The 27,109-nt window shown below is 39.2% G+C and overlaps 1 protein-coding gene across 1 annotated transcript in view; it reads right to left on the bottom strand.

Moving 5' to 3' along the window:
• The window catches only part of PKHD1 (PKHD1 ciliary IPT domain containing fibrocystin/polyductin), a gene marked incomplete at its 3' end in the record, with an annotated part of 394,211 nt that overhangs the window by 88,888 nt on the left and 278,214 nt on the right, over positions 1-27,109 (bottom strand). The window contains exons 55-59 of the mRNA XM_079780770.1: positions 19,895-20,049; positions 18,375-18,527; positions 15,121-15,999; positions 14,261-14,429; positions 12,605-12,762 (exon numbers count right to left, since the gene is read on the bottom strand). Coding sequence (XP_079636896.1) covers positions 12,605-12,762; positions 14,261-14,429; positions 15,121-15,999; positions 18,375-18,527; positions 19,895-20,049 — 1,514 coding nt within the window. The remainder of the gene's footprint in view (positions 1-12,604; positions 12,763-14,260; positions 14,430-15,120; positions 16,000-18,374; positions 18,528-19,894; positions 20,050-27,109) is intronic.

The following is a 27,109-nucleotide window of genomic DNA, read 5'->3' as shown; positions in this document are numbered from 1 at the left end:
CTGCTGGTCAAACTCCTGGTAGAGGGGATAATTTGCATATTAGCCTTTTATTATATAGGATATACACTGAGTGGCCAGATTATTATGTGTTCAGAGATCATAATAATCTGACCACTCAGTGTATATTTCATTGCATATCAAAATAAAGTATTTTCCTGCTTCAACTTTAATAAAAATAAGACCAAAATCAGGTTAAGATTCATATGCTCAAGGAAAGGTGCATCTTACCAACATCACCCAAAAGGGAAAAGGTTATTACCCTCAGCCGCATTAAAATATCAACTTTGACTCCCTTTCTCCATGGCAATTACTTTCAGGAACTTCTATTCAATTTTTATTAATATTTCTCCTGAGAGGGACCTAAGAAAATTGGAACTGGGTCCTACAGGGAGTCCCTAATTCTGTAGTCGAAAGATTGGCTTCCAGATGTACGAAAATTTATTTTCCTCGGTCTCTCTTTTCTTGACATGCTTTACATAATAACCAACTCATTTTTCAGGATTCCCATTTGTTACATAAATGAGTTTTACTATCATTATTCTTATTAAAATAATCATACCTATAGATGATTTTTTTAAATGGTAACTTCCCAGTTGATCCCTCTGAGCAGTGGTATTAAAGATCAGGATGGCAGACAGGTACAAGGCAGAGTCTTTTCTTTTTTAGTGTGTGTTTTACTATTTCATTTATTCACTCAACCAAAATCTTAAAGATAATTTCTTAAAAGTCGCTGAGTCACAGGTATAGGCCATTAGATGGTTGCCTGATGCCAAGAGGCTCCATCAAGTGACCTTTGAGAACAGTTTTTGAGAACCGTTTCCCCACATTTTATTGAGATCTATTCGCATTTCTATGCTTTTGTTGTATGAGAAACAGTAACATCAGTATTCCACAAGCAGGGAAATTTTTGAACGCCTGTAACTAAAAGAAATTATTTTACTTTTCGCCATGGCAATATACTGGCTCTCTCTTTTCTCTTTTTCATTTTCTTTTTTTTTTTTCTTTCTCTTTGAAAAATTCCCACCTTATTTTTAGGAATTCATGTGTTTTCATTTTTCAAATTTTAATAATAGAAGAATCTTGCATTTCATTCTTTCGGTACAGTAGTATTGAGAGATTTAGCAGGTAGAAGCTCAAATTTCAACTCATTTTATACCTAAGACGGATGTTGTTTGTCTGTTTGATTATTTTACATTTATGTGTGTGCATTTTAATGGAAGGGAATACTTAAGCAGCCCCATCAATAAATAAAATGTTTGTGCCTTACCAATAGGTACCAAACAAATTTATGAAACTTTCTCATTTCAATTTTATGGATTTGAAGATTGTTTGATCTAGTTTTCAGCTTATTTCCATATATTTGCATACTCACTATAAAAACTAATGCAATTTTTTGACAATTTGAATGCAATCATTAAAAATATCCTATAAATAGATGGTATAAGGATGGAGCAAAATATTTTTATTTTTAAAAGTCAGAAATAAATCTAAATGTCTTTGAGAACATAGTTTATAACAAAGATGATGTTTTAAATTATAGGAAAATAGAAATTCTTCAATTAATGATGTTGAAGCATTAGATTAATAAATTTATAAATTTATATCTTTTTCTTCACAAAAATAAATTCTACATGGGTTAAAGATAAAAATGAATCATTAGAATTAACAGAAAATATTAATGAAGTTAAATGATCTTAGAGTTGTGGAGATCTTTCTTAGCATACATAAAAATCTAGAAAACATACAAAAAGATTTGAAAATTTTGACTATAAGAATTAAAAATGTCTGCAAAGAATATTAAAATCTAAACTAAACTAAAAAACTAGAAAAAATCTTGCAACTCATATGCAAAAGGACTAATTTCTACATTTTGGAAAAATCATTGACAAACTAAAGAATATAAAATATAAGCCAGTCTAAAGAGTGGAGACTAAAAAACAATCTGTCATATATTGACTATCAGATGAAATTTAGAATTATTATGCTTGAAAGAGGCATATTGGGTCAAAGATTGCTGTTTTATTATCCTTAAATATGGAAAGGGCTGTAATGTGGAAACAACTAGACTTATAATGTGTCATATTAGAAGAAAAACTAGCTCACTGGGTGGAAATCATAGAAAGAAGATCCTAAAAAGTAAAATTATTCAAAATATATTAGGAAGCCTTGTAAGAGAGTGGATACCCACTTCCTGGGAAAAGTAAAGGTAGAGGTCATCCATACATTGAATGGGAAGTGGAACATATTAGCCTTCAGGGAACCATCCAAATTAAAGATGCTGTGAGATTTTTTTTTTTCAACTGGCATATATTCCTAACAACTAATATATTTCCCAAAATTCATTCTGAAAATTATACTAATCTCAAGGACCACTAATGTGTAGTGTAAACAAGTATTCTCTAGTTAAAAAGTTTAAGAAATACTGCATAACACAAATTTAAATATTATTTTAGAAATTTAATTGCAGGACTTATCAGAACCTTTAATATTTTAATGCACATGATGAATCTCCAAAATGGCAACAGAGTTTTTAAAAATTTATTTGGCCATGAACAATCTCCTGAGATTAATGAATACAGAACATTATTTTAAAATGCTACAAAAAAAATTTACATTAAGTAAATCTATAATATTTACTTTGTGAAATAGGTGACTAGCAAACTAAATTTGAATTTTTAAAATTTTCACTCATTTATTCATCTATTTATTCATTTAAACCCTCATTCAACAAATATTTACTAATCATGCCTTATGTTCCAGAGATTATACTAAAACTTTAAAGATTTTTGTCTTCAAGGAATGCACAGTCTGATGAGAAGTCAGGGCTTGTAGAATGATGTCAGTAGAGCATGAGATGGGTTATAATAGAACTGAGTGATGGTAAAACAAGGGCATAAAGAGGCAGAGACCCAACTCCCTGTGTGTGGGTGGGGCTTCTATATTGCTACACAGAGGACAGCCGTGTGTCTGCTGCTTGAAAACACAACTCTTTTCCTTCCCTCTTTCTTATATGTCTTTTAAAGCTTTAACCAATGGTCTAGGCCCGTGGTCGGCAAACTGCGGCTCGCGAGCCACATGCGGCTCTTTGGCCCTGAGTGTGGCTCTTCCACAAAATACCATGGCCTGGGCGAGTCTATTTTGAAGAAGTGGCGTTAGAAGAAATTTAAGTTTAAAAAATTTGGCTCTCAAAAGAAATTTCAATCCTTGTACTGTTGATATTTGGCTCTGTTGACTAATGAGTTTGCCGACCACTGGTCTAGGCTAATGGCAAATTCTATTTCTTTCTTAAAGCCCTTGTCTATATCCCCAACTACGTGATCTCTCCAACGTACACTGTGCCAATTTTATAACAACTCTTTTTCTCTGTCATGTAGCCTGGCCCTCCTGCCCCCTACATGAGGGTGGGAAGGGTTTCTTATCTATCTTGATGCCCCTTTATGATACACCAACAGAAAGTAGTGCTTTGCTCTCACTGGGCACTCAATAAATATTTGTCTAAATAGGAAAACAGAAACAAAACAAAAAAACTACATGAGCTCACTGAGGGAAAAAGAAGCTAGAGAAAAATTACTATAATAAAATTTTGGTCTCATGACCAAAGCTCATACTATCCTATGAGGTATCATCACACAACCTCCAGTGATTAACACTGGCAATGCTTTTCTTGGATGTGACAGGGACCAGTCTGTACATGAAAAATGGTCATATATATGGCCTTTTTGTGGATGCTATTACATTGCCTTTCAAAAATGTTATAATAATTGAGTTATTTTTTAACTAAAAATTCGATTTGCTACCATGTAAAATGGAAATATGTAAGTTACCCAGTTAAATATATCTCAGTATAGCACCCCACCATGGCTCAGGCCACAAGATGATAATCATCTAGAAGTGGTTGCAAGCCCAGACTTTGGAGTCAGACAAATATAGATAATAAATCTTGGTTCTGCACATGCTAGCCGTGGGACCGTGAAAAATGAGTTAACTATTCTAAATCCCTACTTCTTTAGATGCTGAAAAGGAATAACAATCCCTACATGTTAAGGTTGTTGAAAGGATAAATGGGAATGTTTATAAACCACTTACCACAATGCCTGGCACATGGAATCTGCTGGATAAATGGTAACTGTTACTATTGCTAGTTGGGAGGGATAATTGCTGGATAATTGCACATTTTGCTTTGTTCTGTTTAGACAGGACTTTCTGTTTGATAAAAAGCTGATAGACCTGATATTGGAGAATGCACAGAAAGAAGGAAGAAATCCTAGAAGGAGGGAACTGTGTACAATATGGCATAGTGTTAAAAACACAGAGTCAGTCCTGACTCTCCTATTAATTAGTTGTATGACTTGGGCAAGTAACCTAATGTCTCTAGATCAGTTTCCACATCAACAGATGGGGGGACTATCTTACCTTATAATAGAGAAACATGCAAATTGACCGCACCTCCGCTATGCCCACGATTGGGCCGGCAGGAGGCTGGGGGCGGGACTCCAGGTGGCATATCCGCTGTTGAGAAGATCAAGATGGCGGTGCCCAGTGGCCGGGCCCATGCCGCCGCTCCCCGGGGTGCCTGGGGCAATTAGCACCCCGGGGGGCGTGGCCGGGCCCATGCCGCCACTCCCCGGGGTGCCTGGGGCGATCGGCACCCCGGGGGGCATGGCCGGGCCCATGCCGCCGCTCCCGGGGGTGCCTGGGGCCATCGGCACCCCGGGGGGCGTGGCCGGCCCCTCCCGCCCCTCCCGGGGGTCCCAGGGTCCGAGGCTTTCCGGGCCTTGGGCACCAGCGGGGAGCCTGCACCGATCGCAGGAAACCACTGGGGGTCGGCTCCTGTGATCGGTAGCAGGGACGCTGGGTGCGGCAAGCCCAAGGCCAGGAAAGCCTGGGGCGGGGGCTTTCCCGGCCTTGGGCACCAGTGGGCAGCCTGCACGGATCGCAGGAAACCACTGGGGGTCGGCTCCTGCGATCCTTAGCAAGGATGTTGAGTGCCCCCGAGCCCAAGGCCACCGCCCGGGGCCAAGCCCCGACCCTGAAAAAGGCAGAAGGCGGTGGCCACAGCCAAGGCCTGTGTCCCTGGTGCGGGAAGAAAACTGGTGCAGGCAGCCAGGTGAATGAAGGTCTATTGCACGAATCTTCGTGCAAACGGGCTACTAGTCTATTTCATAAGAAAGATCCTGTCGATGGCATTAAATTACATGAGATAATTCATCTGAAGGTCTTAGCATAGAGTCAGAAGCATGGTGACAGTTAACAAGTATTATTTGTTCATGGAAGACTCGAGGAGAAGACAATCTCAAGGACAAAATGCCTAGACTGAATGAAGAGAAAAAGGAAACCATTCCCTCCCATGCACCGTATGCCTTTCCGCATCACCCTTTAAAAATCGCACATGAAAATCCACTCCCATGCACAGCATGGACTATTTCAAAATGCAATTAGAAATTGTTATGCCATTCACTGCCTGGAGACCAGGCAAGTCATGGGGAGTGAGAGAATAAGGTGAAGGAAAGGTGCTCTTTGGGTCTTGCAAAGTATCACTGCGAGCTTTATCCCCCTCTGCTTGGGATAGGAATCCCTGCAGCCACATATTCCACAGATTCTAATATTTTCTGAGACGCCACTGTGCCTTTATATTTTAATACCCTGACATCTGGAATCCTAAAAGTCTAATGTTTAACCATAAATATCTGCTGAGATTAAAGAGCTATATACCAAGTTTCAATCTTTGGGGCCTGTAATTGCTGGGGAAAAGAGAATGGTATTTCCCCCTCCAGCTAGCAGAAAAAGGCCTCGGCGAGCACAGATATTTGCAGACAAATTTCCTAACAACCGTTCCCTCTCTCCACTCTGTCCTCTCATTCCTCCCTCCCTCTCCCTTCTCCCCGTTTTATAATACCATCTTGCTGTCATTCCAGGACAAATGGGAGGAACGAGAAGCCTAGAAAGCTTAAAGAAAAGACACATTTCAAGTTCTAGCAACAAAGAGTTGAGAAAACGCTAGCCACTGTCTGTGAAGCCGCCGAGCCCACATCTCCGTCTCCACATTACTGAGCTTTCCCATTATTCAGCTGGAAACCTCTTCATCACTCTCCGAGCTGACAGTCAAATGCCAGCTTTATTTTCTTTTTTATCCACCTAATCTTTTATTTTTGATTTGAGGCCAGTCTCTTTTAAGGTCTCCACTATGGTTTACAACTTTCTTTCTCAAGAGGCGACCAAGAAGTAACACAATTTGAAAAATGTTTCTTACCCTCTCACAGTAAAGAATGAGAAACTCTCACCTGCCCCGAAGGTCAGACCCAGGCACTTCGCTGGGAAGGACGTCAAGGGAAGTGTGGGAAAAGCTTATCACGAATTTCAGTTTTTAATATAATGATTCAATGTAGAATTAAAAAATAAACTTAGCATTGTACCCATTTTTATCCTGTGATGTGTATGAAAATGGCATTCTGAGGTCACTCAACTCCAAAACTAGGAAAAATAATCTATGTTTTAAAATGGTTGGTGTATTTTTTTTTGTGTTAATGTTCTTTTCCCTTTTGGAAATATACCCAGTGTGTATATAAGCAAGTATGTTTATGTCTGTTGGTATTTGGCACAGAAAGCTATTCTTGATTTTTCATGAGAAGTTGAAAAAAGGCTGCCCACTTTTTAAATTAATTAAAAGTATTAATTGTCTTCTTAACATTCAGCATATTTACTGCAAAGGCAGCCTATAACTCTATAGTAGTGATTCTTAAACTTTCTCACAGTGGAATCACTTGGGGAGGGTGTGTGTGTGTGTGTATGTGCGCGCGCACACACAAACACAAAGGCTCGGGCCTCACAAACACCTATTGACTCAAAATCCCCTCAACATAGGCATGAGTGTTTAATGTCCTAATGATAAGCCAGCTTTGGAGACACTTTTCTTAGGACATGAAATGCATCTCCTCAACTGGAGAAAGTTTGGCAGGAGAACAGGGGTTTTTGGTTTTGTTTTGCTTGTTTGTTTTTAAATTTCCAGTCCTTTGTGGACCAATACTTTTAAAAATACAGTATACCTTATCAGACAAATTAGACATACAACATAAAAGCCCAAGATTTATTTTTTAGATTCAACAGATATAAGACTACTCTGTCAGATTGTTTTGTTTCTAAGTGACAGCTTTCTGTAATTATCTCACTGTGAACCGGTGCAAGAGTTTGTGAGCCAGCACAGGGCCACGCATGGGGTAATGCAGCTCTTGGGCCTCCTTAACTTCAGCTTCCTCATGTACTGCCTGCTCCCAGCCCTGCTCCCACCCACTATCCATTCACTCCACAGCACCTTGTCTTACCTTTCCAAAGAGTGAATAAAATCCTATGATCACCTTTCTTAAAACCCCCCAACACCATCTTACTAAATGACCCCGGCCTAGCTCCTAGCTAGCTCCAATTGTTCCTTCTCATTCACTACTTACCAGTGGCACCCATCTCCTTCCCACCCACCCCTCCCACACATTGAGGCCAATCACATCAGTGTCCTGGCCCGCCCCTCCCTCTGCTCAGAGCAGTGTGACTCATCACTCCTCATTCAGGCTCATTGGAAATGTAACTATTTCAAATAGCAACTTCGTTACACACACACACACACACACACACACACACACACACACACACACATCTCAATCTACCTCTCTAACCCTATTTCACCTTTTTATAATTCTCATCACTATTGGAATACTTTTATTTATTTTTTCATAAATTTATTTATTTGAACCTAAGTTTGATGAATGTTGCCTTGTTCACAATGACAGCTCCATCCTTGCAAAGGTGCGGGTAGAGTGGTCAACATGCATTCGCTGAATAAATGAAAATGCCAGCCTCAGTGCTGAACACTCAGCGCGCTCAGTGCATGCTCAGTGCATGCCAGCTTCACTTCATCTCCCTCTACCGTCCTCATCACGTCTGAGAAATTGTCAAATGCCATAGAAACTAAAGCCCTGATTTTTTTGTTCAGTTCAGTGTTCCACATGCAAGAACTGGTCTGAGAGGTGATACTACCTATTTGTCGTCTGGGACTGACAGGAAATGAGTGAAAAGCAAAGTGGTAAACTCTGATATCTATCTAGTCTTCCCTAAATGGGATATGAATTTCAAGACTTTGTTTTTCTAAATGATTTTGGATTTTCAGATGATCAGATGCCTCCATAATAAAACTAAATCCTTTCTAGAATAAAATGCAAATGGTTCTTAGAGGATCTGCTTGGGATTAGCTGCCTTGCACTCTTTGTCACGCATGTTTCAAAGTTGGCTGCAAATGCAAACTTACAGATAAGTACAAACCAAAATTAGCAGCTCACTTTCCCCTGGCTATACACCCTGCGTTGCACAGATAAAAAGCCCACTGGCACAGCATTCCTCAGAGCTGACCCACTTGGGTAATTTTTGCTCCTGATGCTGGGGAATATGACAATATGAGGGACCTGTGGATATCTGTCTGAGTGGGTAGTTTTGCAGTGTGAACGTATATGTGCAAATGAAATCTGTCTTTTCAAGTTAAAACTAAACCTCAAAGGCAATGGATTTCAAGCTGCCAATAAAATTGAGAAAGGCAGTGCCATGTGGAATAAAAGTGAAAGCTGGTTCCAATGGCCTTCTTTTCATCTGTGCTGCACTGCTCTCGCTGTTTTATAGAAGATCATAGATTCTTGTCTTGAAAGAGGAAAATACAAAATAGATATTCATGCTCTTGAGATTAACTTTGTACTTTTCTCATCCACCAGGTTATGAACAGGCAAGTAGCATAGTAGAGAATGGTTTAAAAAATAAAAATGGACTTGAATTAGGGAAGGAGGGGTTCTATTCATATTTGGGGGTCAAAGGAAAATATTACATTCTGTTAGCTCGCGGAAGGCACCATTTACTATGGCTGTCTTCTTCCTTGCAAGAGGACACAGATTTTATTTTTAGTGCAGTAAACAGCAGATTCTACTGTGGGAATCCACGCAGTTGGAACCTATAGTAACCTCATTTAAAATGTTATAAAGCTTTAGAACATCAGGAGTTTAAAGTAGTCAGTCATATATACCTCCCTCTATACATTCAGCCGCCCACACACATGCTCATGCTTGTCCACACATTGATAGTAAATGGTATGCAATAGCTGGAGTTTTACCATCATTGAATCATGTTTAACATCCAACACAGAGACTGGTGGAAATAAAACACACAGCATTGCAACCAGGAGCAAGAGCATGTTGGTGCCTAAATAGTGTAGTTACATCACATGGTTAGAACTACCTAAGATTTCATCAAAGAACATTATTATTCACACACGGAGGATTGGACAGACATTTCAGAGCTACACCAAACGGCTTTGGCACTCCCCTTCACAAACAAAAGACTGCTGCTACAAAAACGATGGCTCCCTTTTGAGAAGGGACTTTTCTGGCCATGGGAAAGAGCACAATTGGCCTGTGTTCCAGGAAAGCCAGAGGACCAGAGAGTTAATGTCCCCAATAGCACCCCTCAGCCAGAGATAAATAGGGATTTGAGGTATAAATACCTTAGCTTCGTCAGGACTTAGCTGGGATACTTTGGGTCATGTTCCCTTGGTCTCCTAGAGTTCCCCACCAGACTTGAGCTCCAGCTGTCCAGGGTGGTAACACATCCCTTAATGGCCTCAGTCTTTTCCCTGGCTCATTTCCCCCTTCCCTGCTTTCCTGATTCACCCCCACGTAAACCACTTGGATTCTAAACCTTGTATCAGGGTCTGCTTCAGAGGCAACTGAAGGCACTCTCTTCAGTCCTTATTCTTCTGTGAAATTTAATTTTCACTAAATACTCTGGAACATGTATCCCTTGATAGTGATTTCACAGAAATGGGATTCTCACCAAAACCCACCAGTTTAGGAAAAATTCACAATTATTCATGTACTTATTTTAAAATGTAAGAATGTTTTCTCGATTGCATAACACCTGCAACAGGGGGATGATTTTTAAAACCAATAAGACAATTTACTACAGAAAGCTATTTGAAGCCCTGGCCAGGTAGCTCAGTTGTTTGGAGCATCATCCTGAATGCCAAAGTTTGGGTTTGATTCCTGGTCAGGACACATACAAGAAGCAACCAATGAATGCATAAATAAGTGGAACAGCAAATCTATCTTTCTTTGTTTCTCTCTCTCTCTCTCTCTCTCTCTCTCTCTCTCTCTCTCTCCTTCCCTCCCTCTCACTCTAAAATCAATAAATTATTTTGTTAAGAAAACTATTTGAATAGAACTAGTGTAAATGGGAAATTTGCTTCCTATCTTTTTTCCCCCATTTTCTACTCTACACATATTTTCTCAATATGGATGTTTCCCTGGATTTCATTATTCTGTGCAAATATGTATTTGCTGGTTATATTCAACAGATATAACCAACATATCAAAATGAATATTTACTCAGCATGCTTCATGCACTCAGTAATGACTTTCTAAATCCTATACTGTAATCCTCACAGCTTTTCACTCTGTTGCAAAGATAAGCCTTCAACCTATGAAAATTTTTGAGAGAAATATTAAACAATGTTGAAGCATGAAACTGCATGGTAATTAATGAGTTATGTAAAACTTTTCTAAAAGGCAAGTGCTATAAAGTAGTAGTAGTTCAAATGGAAAAAAAGTGAAAACAAGTAAAAAGATACCTGGAACCTTCTTGGTTCCAGGATTCCATATTATAGATAAATCCTTAAATCAATGACCTGAAGGCCTCAATTTCTTCTGTATGTTCTTAAATGATATGGGGAAAACAGCATTAATAGTCTCCTTGGTTATCAATAATTTATTCCCTTGATCAGTTCATCAACTGACATTTGTTGAGCATCTCCCCAATATGTAATAGTAAGCTGAACAAAATTCTTGCCCTCATGAAGTTTGTACTCTAAAATGGCAAACAGTAAATCCACAAGTAGGCAGGTACATTTATAATATAATTTCAATTAATGGGACATGTATCCCTTGATACTGATTTCACAGAAATGGGATCCTCACCAAAACCCACAAGTTTAGGAAAAACTCACAATTATAAGTGGGCTAGAGAATAATAGAGGAACATTTATTTTCGATAGGGTGGTCAGAGATGGCTTCTCTGTGGAGTTATCATTTGAAAAGAAGGAGCCAGCTCTGCAAAGAAGTGAGAACAGGATTTTTCTGGCAGAAGAAATAGCCAATGCAAAGGCCCTGAGGTAGGCATAAGTTTATCATGTGAAAGAAAAAACAAGACAATGATAAGTAAAAAGGATATCACAGAAAGTGAAGTGAGAGAGACAGGCAGGAGCCAGATACTACACAGCTTATAGTGTGGATTTCATTCTGAGGGGGACAGAAAAAACATTGGAAAGTTGAAAGATCACTCTGGCTATCATTGACAAACAGACCTGTATGGGGTACAGGAGCATAAGAAAGAAGACTAGTTAGAAGGTTATTCCCTTGTCAGGTGGGAGATGATGATGGTTAGAAGTGAGAGAATTTGGGTTCTGAAGAAAAAAAAAGAATAAATGATTGTTTCTGGATAGTTTCATTAAATCGCCTCATAAATGATGGTACCAATTTCTGAAGTAGAGTTAGCTAGGCAAGAAGCAGGAAATGGATGGGGCAGAGATGAAGAATCCCATTTAGGGCATGTTAAGTCTAAGATGTCAGTTATACTTTTCAATGGAGTTGGATATACCACACTAAAGTTCAGGATCCAGTCTGGCTGGAGATATAAATTGCAAGTCTTCAGCATTAAGTGGTATTTCAACCTTGGGCTTAACGATTAGAAAGAGAAAAGAAAACATATCTGAGGATGTAGTTCTGGGACATTCACACATTCAGAAATTTAAAAACGGAAAGAAAGACTAGAAGTCTGAAGCATCAACCACTGAAGCAGGAAGAAAAAAAACCATAGGGAAAATTTTTTAGATTTACCTGCAGTAGGTTCCACCTGAACTGAAAAGAAAACTCAGTCTCATTGCTTGTGGAAGTAAGAAGGGCAATGATCTCCTTAGGGATCCAGCTATAAAAACTGATAGGTAAATGGGTTCTGTTTGTATAAGCAAGAAGAAGGAATTTTGATCACAGCTTAGCCTCCCTCCCCCCCCCCCCCCCCACACACACACATACACACACACCTCCCAGGGACAATTACAAAAATGGAGAAAAAGAAGGCAAACTGCATGCCATCTACTCCACCACCCTCTCCAGATTGAGAGCCCTTAAGTTCTGGTGACAGAGAAAGATACAGTCAGAAGCCAGAGTTGCTGGCTCTGTGGCTGACACTGCAAAGCTCTGAGCGCTGAGAATGATGCTTCAGGCCCAGGTGACCAAGCTAGTGAGAGTATTGTTCTCACCGGTGCACAGAGTTGGTGTCGGGAATCTGTACCTTTGACATAGGTACACCTCTGGCAACGTCATGGAGGCCACAAAGTGATCACAGCATCTCTCAATCACTCAACATTCCTTTGATACAGGTGAGTTGAGCAGCATATTAGCACAGGCTCCAACTCCAGAATTCATTTCCTCTCCAGGATATTTGGTTTCCACTAGACAACACAGCCAAACCAGCTCCTTCATGCATGCTCCCCCTACTGGAGGCATCGAGTTCCTTTATAACCAACCTGTGTTGAAGAAGGATCCAGTCCATTCTGCCTTGGTTTTAGGAAATACAGAAACCGGTGGAGGTAGACTCAGGGCTCTCCCATCGAGATCCTTAAAGAGATACTTCCTTGGACTTTCACAATAGGATTCAGAGCAGACCAGTGTTCCTAAATCTTTCCTGGAAAGACAGACAGAAAGCAACTCTCATTTCATGAGCAACAAAAAAGGAAATATATTGAAATTACTGATCTGACAAAAAAGGAACTTATTAGTAGTAGTGTGTTACATAAATATTAAATAAAACTCTATAGAACATTTTATTTCTCAGTTATATGGTCAAGAAGAAAGGCATTATTATTATCCAAATAATCTGGATATATCATCTTTACATAGATTGTAATTTTCTAAGCAGTAAGATACAATAAAATGCTCCTAATTCTAATATCTACTGAAAATAATGTAAGCATTTCTTTATGGAACTTTGGTAACTTGCAGTATTGTAAGACTATCATTATAAATGTCAATTATATTTATGCCATATGCAAACAAGGTAAAAATAGATACTCTCATTCAACAAATATCTATTGAAAACATACTATTTACAGTTTGGGGAGTACAATGGTGATAAATACAGGCATGGTTCCTATACTTTCAGAATTTAGAGTCAGGAGGTTATATAAACAAATAGTAGACCATTATAACACTGAATTTTAGAAAACTTATTTGATTTCTCCTGGTCTAATACTTTTCAGTACCATCAGTACTAATGTTAAATATTATTGCATGCCAACCATGTGTTAAGTATTAATAGTACAAAGAATGAGATGCTAGTATTATTAAGCTTTATAATTCTTTCATCCCATAGGTAATACATGAACATAAGGAAAACTAGACGATAAAAGAAAAATGATAAGACAACCCAAATTACATACCTAATATTGTTTAGGTACCAAAAGTAGCTCAGGAATGGGCATCTTAAAGAGATAGGTATTGGGCCAAAAACTTTCCAATTAGGGTGATTTTTCTACTATAGGAGTTTATCCCAATGTTATGGGGAAGAAAAGTAGTGCATTTTCCCTGATCCTGATTTTCCTGCTCCCTTTTATGGCAAAAATAGTGCCTTATCTAGTTTTCAGATTCCTGAATGAAACTCTCAGATCATATGGTCCAGAATAGTGGTTACACCTGGTCTGAGCACCAGTATCTATCTAAGCCTCATTATTCAACTCAGGGGTTCTTAACAACAGACATGATTTTCTTCTCCCCACCAGTCCCTGCACAAGGGCTCCTAAGGTTCCTTCTGAAGACTAGTGACACTATACTCTATAGAATATACAAGAATTAGGGTACATTTTGTCCAGTGATTGAAAATATTTCAAAGAAATATCTCTAATAAAGACAAAACAATATCAATAAAAATTGCCCTGCATCACGTCTACACCTTTTATTAGCCAGAGAAAGTCATATTGCTGAACCCAGATTCAAGAGAGAGAAACAGCCTCTGCTCTTTGGTGAGAGAGACTGCAAAAACCATATAGCAAAACACTTGAACATAAGAGGCATAAAGAATGAGGGGCATTCAATTAACCTAGCATACTTTCCAGAAGGACTTCTTTTTATTTCCATTAATAATTTTATATTTCATGGATATGGCTTATAAATACTAAAACTGGTACCTGGTTTGTAAAGGAGAAAAGTAGAACTTGTTTTTATCTTTGATATTTAGCATTTTGGTCCTCTCTGCTGTTATGGGATGAATGATTCCAGTGTTCTCTGCATTGGGCAGAATGCATATATCTAGGTCATTGCTATAGCAACTCTTCACAAAACTAGAAAAGGTGACATCTGAAAAAAAATTTAAGCATATCATGGCATTAGATCATGTAAACTACCAACCGCAAATATAGACTACGCAACTAAACAATCTTTGCTACTGTTTGTCCAGAGTTAATTTAAGCTGTCCAGCCTAGTTCCAGGAGTTTACATAAATCTTGACTTAAATATCTGTAATTCTTCAAGACATGAGTATTATTTGCAAAATAGAAGTAGTCCAACACATCAATGTCTTCAGAATGATATGTTTTATCATAGGTTTGATAAAATCCAATGGGGAGTGAGTACAATATTACAAAAGAGCTCTAATAGAATATTAACTGCATAGGTAGTGGTAAAATTTGATTTTATCCCTGGCTACCTTACCAACTAGAAAACTTCAGTTAGACACCATTTCTGCATCTATGTTTCTTCCTTTGTATAACAGGAAAAATAACACCTACCTAAGAGAATTTTCATATAATCAAATTAAATAATTGCTGTGAAAGTTCTTCAACATGTTTAAAGCAATAACTTTTTAAAGAAATCACTCACTGCTATAATCAACCATCAGTGTAGTTATCAATATGCAGCAGGTGGTCAATTGTACAACAAGCACTAGACTATACTATACTCTTTTGTTGATATAATTTCAGAATGCTATTAAAAATTCTGTGCTCAGAGGTATGAAACTACATTATTTGGATAAGCCCAAACATCCTACCTTGAAGCTTCATGATTCCTGAAACTGAATGGCCATTTCTCACTTTGTGCCATGGTTCCTGAGGCCACCGATTTGGTTCTGAGGTGAACACTGGCCACAGAATACCAACCCGACCCCCTCTGGGGTTGGAAGGAGCTCGGTCCACTAATGTCCAGTTGGCAGAGCCAGGCTTAACCCTGTCCTGAATGCAGTCAAAAGAGGAGCTAGTGGCCACAATGACTGAGTTCCTAAGCACAATCTGCACATTTTCGATGGAAGGCTGTGAACCAGAAGACACATATACTATTGCCAAAAGACCGATAGTGTTGTCCACCAGAGTGACGTTCTCTATCTCCACACTGTTCTCCACATGGAGCATGGCACCGTAGTCAAAGTTCTTGAAAGCCAAAAAGCCAGAGATTTTAGTGCAGTTGCCAAGTCCACTTTCCTTATAGAGATGAAGACCGTGAAGGCTTGAGTGGGCCACATTGTCAGACCAAAGAGCTTCAAGAGGGGAACACCTCTGGCCTCGGATGTGAAAGCCAAGTCTCTCCGATCCTGCCACGACATTACCACGGAGGGTGATGTCCTTTGCCTGGTTCACTTTGATGCCTGCCACCCAAACGGTGGACCACGCTGACTGTGTCATCAGAACTACAAGGTTATTAGAGAGAGAAAAGGCCTGACCCTCCAAATCAATGCCATGACCAACGGTGCTAAACACTATGTTGTCATTTAAAATGATCCCGTGACTGGCAACTGCGCGAATGCCCCCACCGCAGCTTTGGTGCAGAGCAGAAGATATTATCCAGGATCCTGCCGACACATTCGTGAATTCAATGGATGAAAACAATGGTGAGCCAAAGTTCTGAATTTCTACATTTAAAAGTTGAAGGACACCTGTAAACAAAATGCATATCATCAGGTACTTTTTCTTCCCCATGAAAGGCAGAAAGATGGTCCATTTATTGACACCAGAATATGCAGATTTTTCATTGAAATGTAATCATTTCTTCTCAGCACCAGCACAGTATTTCATGCCAGTGATTCTCACTAACAAAATATGAATCCATCGAAGGTGATGGATGCCTAAAAAGGTTTTGTGTGTAGTCTGAAGAGTCTGGTGATAGGACAGAGAACAAGGAAAGGAAAGATAGAGAAAGGAGATGGGCACATGTAGCTTAAAGACTCCAGACATCTGCCTGCAGGGCTGGGTCAGGAACTGGGTAAGAATGAGGGGCGTATGGATTCCTGGGACTCACCTCAGAATCCTGTCTCCCTCTCTGTGCCTCAGTGACCCCCATGTGAAAAGGTCATAGCCATCCCCACAAAGATATTGTATGAAAAAAACATAATGGCTAACTCTATAAACATTGTAAACATTTCTTAAGAGTGTGACATAAGTGAAAAATTTTGAACATATATTTCTGTTCAATATATGCCCAAAAACATGATATTCAATAATGTCTCTTGATTAAGACATGATGGAGGAAATAACATATTTTTAAAATCATTTTCAAGTTCTATAAAATCCTATATGTTTATTTTAGCCACACTATATTATTTTCTAATTTTCATAATAATTAGTGTTTTTAATGTCATATGTGTGTATTATAATTCATAGTTTTAAATTACACAAGACTGAAAATTAATTCATAGTACACACTTAAAATGTCTTACTCATTTCAACAGAGAATTAAGCAGTGATTTTGTTCACAACTATTTTCCCATTGAAACATTACAATTCTGAGTGCAAGTTGCTGGATATGTCTTATCAGAAGGAAGAGACTGACAGAGGTCTCCAGTTTAAAAGAAGGAACTGTAAGTTTTGGTCTGCTTTTCTGCCCTATAACCATTGAACACCCATGGCTGGCACCCTTGACCGACACCTGCAGATCCCCCCCAATTCCAGATGCTGGAGTTTGTTACAGAAAAATTTTAAGGTTCTTTAAAAAAACACACACATGTATTTAACAGTTAATCCTTATAACAACCCTGTGAAGTTTCCATCATTATTCTTGCTTTACAGTTGAGAGTGAGACCCAGAAGGATTTAGTAATTTATCTTAATTTACATAGTTAATCACAAGTCAGGACTCAAACCTGAAAAGTTTGGCTCCAGAATCTATGCATTTAGCCTGTGAGTACCTTTGTTTTACTGATAATGAGACTGAGGCTCATGGGGGCTAAGAAACATGTTCACAATTTCACAGCTAGCAAATGGTAGAGCCAAATTTTGATCCCAATCACCTGGATTTCCCAGCCACTTTACCACCAGTCCAGCTGTGAGTTCAATCCTGAAGAGGCCAGACTTTAGACAGATCCCCCTCACTCATAGACAAGGACAAAAGGGAAGCAACCGATGGTTTACAAACAGACTCACCCACCAAATTTGTGACAGGCAAAAATGTCTCCAGATACGGACAAATGTCCTTGGGTGTGGAAGGAGCAAACTCACTTGTGTTGACAATTAATGGAGTGAGAACTTATGGAGAGAAAGCTTATTCTATGGACCAGAAATCCTGAACTCTTATGTAAGGTATAAACACTGCTCTTTATCAGACTGGTGAAACAGATGTGCCAGCGAAAAACGTTCCATGCTCGATATCTTTGGAAAATGGTTAGATCCTCTATTCCAGGCCTTCGCAGAGCCTGTATTATATTCGTGTGCACAGTGACTTTCTAAGATAGAGCTACAGTGATAGCCTCTCCCAAATTTATTTGACTATGGAACAACGTTGGAATAATATTTAAGGAATACAAGTTGAAGAAATAAGGTGCTAATCAAATAATTTTGCAGCATTCCAAGAGCTAAAATTTGAAAGAAATGAGAGAGAATGAACTGATCCTTAAAGCAGTCTGGAATATGGAAATTATTTTTATTTAAATTTACGCTATTGCTTTATAGCATGAGCTGAGGCCTGCCATCAGACATAGCATGCTACTGGGAAAGAATTATAGAAATTCAGGAAAGAGATAAAACTCAAGTGGTCATTAAATCATCCATAATTTCAAAGCAGAGGAAATTTCACATCTGCTGAAGATGTTTTCTTTGAGGTAAAAATGTGCATATGTGCCGATCGCTAGTATATTATTTTAGCATCACACTGATAATTAAGCACAGATTAGAACTGAAAATGCATAGCTACTCAGAGCACAGAGGAGCCATTTAATTTGTACATTTTGTTTTATAAAGGAAAATTCTCACAGCTGGAATTTCTGAGTGTCCCAGAAGAATAGGCTCCAATTGGTAATGTCACTTAAAATTTCGTTTACCTGAAAATTCTTCTCTGCTGGACTTCCTGAAGGACCCCACAAGGAGTCTCCCCCTGCATGATGTATCAGACTGCATTTGTATATTTCGGGTCAAAAGTCCAACCTCAGCAGCCAAACGAACGTATGGGCCATCCTCCAGGACGTGTACGCTTCCTGGGGCAAAAGGAGTTGAGGAAGAAACACCTTTAAAAACCAACTTCAGGAATCACCAGTCTGGGGCCCAGGGAATCCGCCAAATGAAAACACTCCTTTCCCCTCGGAAGTACTACCAGCATCAAGGTCCGCTTTTCCTCGGGCATCTCCACAAATGTCAGCTGAGAAATGAAAAGCCCGGTTACTTGTGTCTCTTTGGGATCAGAGTGAAAGTGGTTGAGCAAGAATTCATTTCTCCTCAATAACTGTGGCTACTGGGACAGGGTACTGTGCAGGGCGGACCTGTCCAATTAGTGGGGTCCCCATCCTCCTTCCTTAAATGCATCAGTGTGAGACTGAGCGTTTGGCTGGACATTGTCTGTGGACTTCTTTCATGAGAGTGAGGAATCCCAGAGCAACTGAGGCAGTGACAGAACTAAAGCAGCGATGTAGGAGAGTGAAGGGGCCAAGGGCAGCAGCAGCAGCGTCCTCCCACGGTGGGTCTCAAGCTCACTGCTGCCTGAGGAGCCTCCTCAGCAGTGGGAGGCAAACAGCCAAGGGCTGGTTTCTGTCACTGCCCTCCACATGGAGCACTTCACTGACCAGGATCGCTGAAGATTTCTCTCTTCTTTGGCCACTTTTTAAAAACAGAAATCATCCTTGGAACTATGATTTAAATGTAGCTTTATATGTAGTCCTGGTGAAAACATGTATTTCCCTCTCACAAATCACAGACAAAAAGATATTCCCTAACCCTTCTATTTCCATATTCTATTACTTATTCGCTGTATCTTCTGTGTTAGATAAGTTTATTCCACGGAAGCAGGAAATGTATGGTTATGGTTATTATTTATGTGCAATGTATATTTAACTGTGTATAGTGTATAAAATATTCAGCACTTTTTTTTTGAGAAAAGGCATTTGGATATTTTTTTGGTAGCAGTAGTAGTCAATACATAACATGAAGTTTATGTCAGGAGGGATACATTCCTAAGTATGGAAAAGAAGTCATTATTTACAATAACTACCACCTTCTAAGTAACTGTGTAATTCAGAGTGCCAGGAAATGAACTGGAAACTCAGCTCCCATGAGATTTATTCTGGCCTAGACATGAAAATGTCCGGTGACCTTGAACAAGAGCCGTAACCCTTCCGCTTGCTTCTAGACTTGCCATTATAAATAAAAGTTTAAAAAATTCCCTCACATCAAAGTATTTTTAATTTGGCAATAAAATGAATGAAGGGATAGGGATAAGCCTTCTAGGATGCAACTAGGCAGCAGTAAAGCACTGTCCCTCTCCTCTGGATGGTGATCGGATCCAAGGCCCCAGGCAGAACACGTTCTTCCCGGCTCGTTCACCTCCCTTAACCAGCAAAGCAAACCTTACCAACGTGCCGGTGCTTGAGCCGCTCCTGGATCCGCACATGGTGGCCCTTAACTTCTTTCACAGTGAGGACCTCAGCTTCGTGAGGCTCATAGGAAGAGGAGCCAAGCACAATTTTGTCATGGGGTCGCCAATCCACAGCATCCTCTACTATAATTCTGTAACAGCATAAAGATGTATCAAGTATCTGGCACCGCAATAGAGATCACCCACCTAACTCCAGATCGCAAAGGAAATGCACTACAGCCAACAATTCCAGGGAGATAAAAGAAGAAATTCCAAGTCAAGACAGAAACAAATGGCTTTTGCAAAAAGTTTAAAGCTAATGGAGCCGATCATCTGGCTATCATGTGTACATGTTAAAAATATGACATCTATATATCATTTCCTAAAATGAAAATCTTCCTCCTCAATTGGCAAAAGTTAAATAATAAAGGTATTTCAGAAGGAATTATTTCTTAAATGTTCTGAAGACTGGTGATACAATTTTGAGACAGTTTATTATCATTCATTAAGGCTCATACTTTTATGGTCAGACAGATACAGTATGAAACCTAGAGGTGCCACTTACTAGCTGTGTGATTTTGAGAAGTCACTTAAACTTTTCTGAGTGTCCTATCTTCATTTGAAAAGTGGCAATATTTAAATCTTCCCCCAAAAATCCCAATGTTACTGTATGGATAAAAGTATACATGCCTCTACTGTGCTATGTTCCAAATATTGTGTTTGCACACAATATGAAACTACAAGAGTTTTGATCATTTTTGTTTGTTTTACTTCACATTTAATAAAATTTCTGTTCAGTCTTTCACTGCCGCTTAGGTTTTTCTAGTGAATATATGTTTGTTTTATTCTCAATTCACAATCATTACTAACTTCAATGGCATATGTTTATTTTAATTACCTGCCTCTTTTGTCAATGTCTACATTTTAGCAAGTTTTGACAATGGATTCTCCTCTACCAGTAAAACGTTCATCCAGGAAACAGGTCTATGTGACAGCCATTCAATCATGCAACATATATTGATTGAGCAACTGGTTTGCACCAGACACTACAGTAGGTGCTAGAAACATAATGGTAAATAAAACATGGCATTCCATTAAAACTTAGATTTTTGACTAGTAAACATCCTTAAAAAGGCTACTGTGTAAGTGGGAAATTCACAGATGTCTAGTATATAGTATCAACACCAAAAGCAGAAAGAAGTTAAAAGAGGTCATCTATGGGCCAAAGATGGTAATTAATTCAAATCTGTGTCTTTGAGGTTAGAAAAAGAGAGTCAGAGAGAGAGAAAAAAAGACTTGTCAATTGATGTAATTTTAATGAAAGAATTTAGTGTTACCTTTGTTCCTATTTTGCTATGACATCCTAGAAAACTCCGTTACAGAATACTAGAATAACTACTAACTTTTAAAGGCAAGGAAACTAATATCCAGAGAGATTAAATAACAAAACTCAAGAATAGATCAATGAATGGAGTTAGAGGTTGAATTAAGGCAAAAGGAAGACTCCTGATCAAGTGAAAATACTTTCATTAAATAACATCAGCCCACCTGTCTGACTCTTAGTTCTTCACCTGCTAAAGAAAAAGCAATACTACCACATTCTGTAATGATATCATGATAATCCCTGAAATTCTGAAAAACCTAAACCCATACAGTGCAAAAAGTATATTGTAGGAAAACAATGAATTACAAGGGATTCTGCTCATTGCATATTGATTGAAAAGAGCAGGATATAAAACAATATACACCATTTATTTTTGACAAAGATAACACATGCACAGAAAACAGAAGACAGGAAAGATGCTCATTGAAATGTTAGTTCACTTATGAATAATGTGTTTATTAGTAATTTTCATTTAAATATAAATTTTCCAACTTACCAGGTAATGTATTGCAGTAAAATATATTTTTTTAGAAAAGAAAGCTATGGGTTTAAAGTAACACCAAAATCAAATTAGCAGTGTAATTCAAATCAATCCTTTACTTCAGTAATACCAAGATAATATTTTTTTGTTGTTAATCCTCACTCAAGGATATTTTTCCATTGATTTTTAGAGAGAGTGGAAAGGAGGGGGAGACAGAGAGAGAGAAACATTGATGTGAAAGAGACACATCAATTGGTTACCTCCCACACCCACCCCAACCAGAGCCAGGGATCGAGCCTGCAACTGAGGTACATGTCCTTGACTGGAATTGAACTCGGGACCCTTCAGTCCACAGGCCAACACTCTATCCACTGAACCAAACCAGCTAGGACAAGATAATATTTTTAATACTGTTTATATTGCTGAAGAAAGTTTTTTAGACACTAGGTCAGTATAATATTCCAAAAGGTCCTTGTGAATATTAGATTAAAATTCATTCTACCCCTGAGTAGCTCAATTGATTGAAGCATTGTCATCAAGGTTGTGGGTCCCATCCCCAGTTAGGGCACATATAAGAATCAACCAATGAATAAATGAACAACAAATTGATGTAGTACAAGTACTGATGTTTCTTTCTCTCTCCCTCCCTTTCTCTTTCCCTCTAAAAATAAATAAATAAGTTAAAAAATGCATTCCCTATGAAGCACGGGGGATTTTTAGGGCTGTAAAACTATTCCGTATGATTCCATAAGGGTAGATACATGTCATTATACATTTATCAAAACACATAGAATATATGACCTGAAAAGAAAACTTTAATGTAATATAAAAAATAACAACACCTTGTCCCCTCTCTTACATAAGTCCTCTGCTCCCACCAAAAGAATTTGCTTACTCTCACAAAAAATTGTTATGTGTTTATCAGCTTTCACACAAATTATCATCATCTCTACTCTGCCCTCCAGTCTATTCATTCTTAAAAACTGACAAATTCCTTTGCTTTCAAGAAGTCATCCCATGCGAGTCTCTTCTCCACTGAATGCCCAATCCCTGTTTCTGTTCCAACATAAATTTGACATAATAATAGATACTACTGCCTTGTAACTGATTTTGTACTCAAGTCTTCTGTGGCTATTCAACTTTGATATTAATATTTAATGAAATGCTACGTAAACGCCACAGTGCCTAATAATTTTCTAGGCAAAGAGAGAAATAAATTGTTGAAATTATTATTCTAAACTTTATATTATAAATATAAATGTAATTGAATTTAAGTCTTCTAAAACCTTACAGGCTCTTTATCATTTATCTCTATTCTATATTCCCAAAGCCTTGGGATTCAATACTCTTTTTATTTATTTTTATTTTTTTTATATATATTTTATTGATTTCTTACAGAGAGGAAGGGAGAGGGATAGAGAGCTAGAAACATTGATGAGAGAGAATCATCGACCAGCTGCCTCCTGCACACCCCCCAACAGGGATGTGCCCGCAGCCAATGTATATGCCCTTGACCGGAATCGAACCTGGGACCCCTCAGTCCACAGACCGACGCTCTATCCATTGAGCCAAACTGGTTTCGGCTATACTTCTTTTTAAAAAATATTTTCCCCCACCCAAGGATATTTTTCCATTAATTTATTTTTTTTAGAGAGAGTAAAGGGGAAGGAGTATGCTGTGTGTGTGTGTGTGTGTGTGTGTGTGTGTGTGTGTGTAAGAGAGAGCAAGAGAGTGAGAGAAACACTGATGTGAGAGAGACATGTCAATTGGTTGCTTCCCAAATATACCCCAACAGAGGCTGGGGATCAAGCCTGCAACTGAGGAATGTGCCCCTGATGGGAATCAAACCCACAACCCTTCAGTATGAGGGCCTACACTCTAACCAGAGGTAAATCTAATCTAATAATAGACAAATATGCAAATTGACCGCACCTTTGCTACACCCAAGCCACGCCCACCAGCCAATCAGGACGAATATGCAAATTATCAAAACAAAGATGGCGGCTAATTTGCATATCGCGACAGCGTAGAAAGAAGCCAAGAGCTGCAGAAGGGAGCAAAGCTGCAGAGAAGCAAGCAAGCCGGGGGGGAGGAGAAGGGAGGAGCGGAGGCGGGGCCGGGGGAGAAGGAAGTTGAGCAGGCGGGGCCGGGGGAGAAGGGGCGGGGCCGGGGGAGAAGGAAGTTGAGCAAGCGGGGCCGGGGGAGAAGGGGCGGGGCCGGGGGAGAAGGGAGGAGCAGAGGCAGGGCCAGGGGAGAAGGGAGGAGCGGAGGCGGGGCCGGGGGAGAAGGAAGGAGAGCAGGCTGGTGGAGAAGTTAGAAAAGCAGGGGGCATGGCGGAGAAGGCGGGCCGGGGGAGAAGGGAGGAGCGGAGGCGGGGCCGCGGGAGAAGGGAAGAGCGGAGGCGGGGCAAGGGAAGAAGGAAGGAGAGCAGGCTGGTGGAGAAGTTAGAAAAGCAGGGGGGCTGGCGGAGATCGCGGGGCGGGGGACAAGGGAGGAGAGCAGGCAGGGTGGGGTAGAGTGCAGCAGGAAACCCTATTGCAGGATTTTTCCTGCAACGGGAACACTAGTTTATATAATAATACTAGAGGCCCGGTGCACAGATTCGTGCCCCAGTGGGGTCCCTCAGCAAGGCCTGCGTCCTCTCACAATTCGGGACCCCCTCGGGGAATGTCAGACTTCTAGTTTTGGCATGATCCCCGCAGGCTAGACCAAGGGACCCCACCAGTGCACAAATCCAAGCAATGGGCCTCTAGTATACATATACAATCTTTGGTTAATCTCTTCCTGCCCTCCCCCCACCCCCTTCCCTATGAGATTCATCAGTCTGTTCCATGTTTCCATGTCTGTGCATTGAGCGTCTACCCCTGGTGGTCAGTGCGCATCATAGCTACCAGTCGAATGGTCGAACAGTCGGACACTTATATTAGCCTTTTATATATATAGATTTAACAACAGCAAGTTTCCTAGTCAAATATCTGGCTAAGCTTGCTTTGGTTGTTAGTGTAAGAAATGTTTGAATTTACAAAATTGACATGAAATTTTCCTCTGAATGTTTCACTCCAATGCATTTCATAAAATAAATAAATTGCAAACAAATAAATTTAGATCACTAATTTCGTTGGTGAAAGTTCATAAAGGGATGCACATGAAATCTGCTCCCATAACAATAGATTAGAAAGGCTTACTAAACTGACTTTTAACAATAAGAAGATTGTAGATAAATTATTAAAGAAATCATTCAACTATTCTGTAGTGCAGTTAATATTGTACTAATATCAACTTGCTGGATTTGATAGTGTTCTATGTCAGATATCATCAGGGAACACTGAGTGAAGAATATGTGAGAACTCTTTTATTTTTACAACTTACTGAAAGTCTTAAATTATTGCACAATTTTTAGAAGCTAAAAAAGGCTATCCAGCCCTAGCCAGTTTGGTTCAGTGGATAGAGCACTGGCCTGCGGACCCAAGGGTCCCAGGTTCAATTCCAGTCAAGGACGCATACCTTGGTTGCAGGCTGCTCCCTGGCCCAGGCCCTGGTCAGAGCTCCTGCAGGAGGCAGGCAATCAATGTGTTTCTCTGACACCGATATTTCTCTCTGTCTTTCCCTCTCTCTTCCTCTCTCTCTAAAAATCAATGGGAAAATATCCTCAGTGAGGATTAAAAAAATATATATCCATAAAAGGAATATATTATGATAATTACACATTATTTACATAAACTCATTAAAGTACTCCTCTGCAGGACTGATACTAAGAGATGCTGTTTTTAATATTTGTAATATAGAACACCAGCAATAGAATCATACAAACCAGGGTAAAAATCCAGCCTCAGGAACTTAGAGCTTTATGAACTTAGGAAATTTTACTTAACTTCTCTAGCCTCAGTTTTAATGTCTGTGAAATGCAGATAATAATACTTAACTTACAGCATTGAGAGATTTAAATGAGATAATGTATGTAAAATGCTTGGTAGAGGCCTGACATATAGTCAGACTTCCTGATAAGAACTCAATAAATGGTACCTAGTTAATTACCATGGATAGTTTTAATTAATAAAATTGAGTTTCTTTCAAAATAGCCTGTAGCTCAGACTCCGAAGGAGGTTTTTAATACATCTTATAAGAAAAATCCACTCATATTGTTCCTGCCAAATTCCAACTTACTAACCTTATTATAACTGAAGTTTCTTATTGATCCCTATTTACCTACCTCACAATGCTTCTTGGGTGTGATATAGGAACTTCAAACTCCTCATGACCGAATCTGAACTCATAACCTACCCCCCGCCCCAAATTTAGGCCTCTTCTAGTAAATGGCACCACCATCCAGTTACACAAACCAGAAGCCAAGAAAGCACTTCATACCAATACACCTATAGATTTTGTCTCCTGTCTGTAAATCTGCCCACTTCTTTCCTTTGCCACTTCAGCTCCTGACTATAAGTTACACTTTCTCTTGATTGGACCTCCTAAGTGGTGTCCCTAGATCCATGTTTTACCCCTCCTGTTGTCTGCATTTGCCTAGAATGATATTTTTAAAGAAATAGAAACATAAGTGGTACATCCCACCCATACTATCCTCTTCGAAACCTCAAACAGCTGTTTGATGCTTTGAGGAGGGTAAACACTAATATTGTTGATATCCCCAGTGAATCTGGCCCTGATCCCTAACTACTCCTTGGAACCCTATTGTGCTCAGTCTCTGCTCTCCACATCAGCCACCTGGCATTCCTTAAGGTCCCTCCTGTTCATCTTTCCTCCCATCACAAATTTTCCTCTCCTACTTCTGCTTCTCAGTCACCTGCCATTGACTCCTCTGCTATCAACTTCTAAAAAACTAGGCTAGTCCCAGTCTTCCATCTCAATACATGTTTCCACCATTCACTAGGTTGCTCTAGTATTTTTATAAATATACACCTGATTATGTTTGGTTATCTTCAAGTGTCCATTGTTCCAAAAGGCTTAGAATTAATGAATCAGATTCCTAGTGCCTATATGTGGCTTGTGATTAAAGTTGCATCAGATTTGACATCTTTATAATATTGAGCCTTTCCATTTACATTACTCATCACCATATATTATATTCTCCTTTTATGCTCCTTACTAGTGTTTTATTGTTTTGCTTTTATAGCTCCTATAAATTCTAAGTTTATTTCTAGTATTTTAAATTGACATTTTAAATAGGATTTTACATTATAATTTAAAAATTTATTGCTCACATATTAAAAAGCTATTGATTTGTGCACTTATTGAATTCAGCTGATAGTTTTTCAGGTGGTTCTCTACATTTCTAAAACCAAATGTACATAATCCACAAACACAAAAAATGGCAGTTTGGATTTCTTTC

The sequence above is a fragment of the Cnephaeus nilssonii genome, assembly GCF_951640355.1.
Source record: "Cnephaeus nilssonii genome assembly, chromosome: 9".
Classification (NCBI taxonomy): Eukaryota; Metazoa; Chordata; class Mammalia; order Chiroptera; family Vespertilionidae; genus Cnephaeus; species Cnephaeus nilssonii.
Note: the sequence above shows the minus strand (reverse complement) of the source record. Positions and strands in the feature narration are given on the sequence as shown.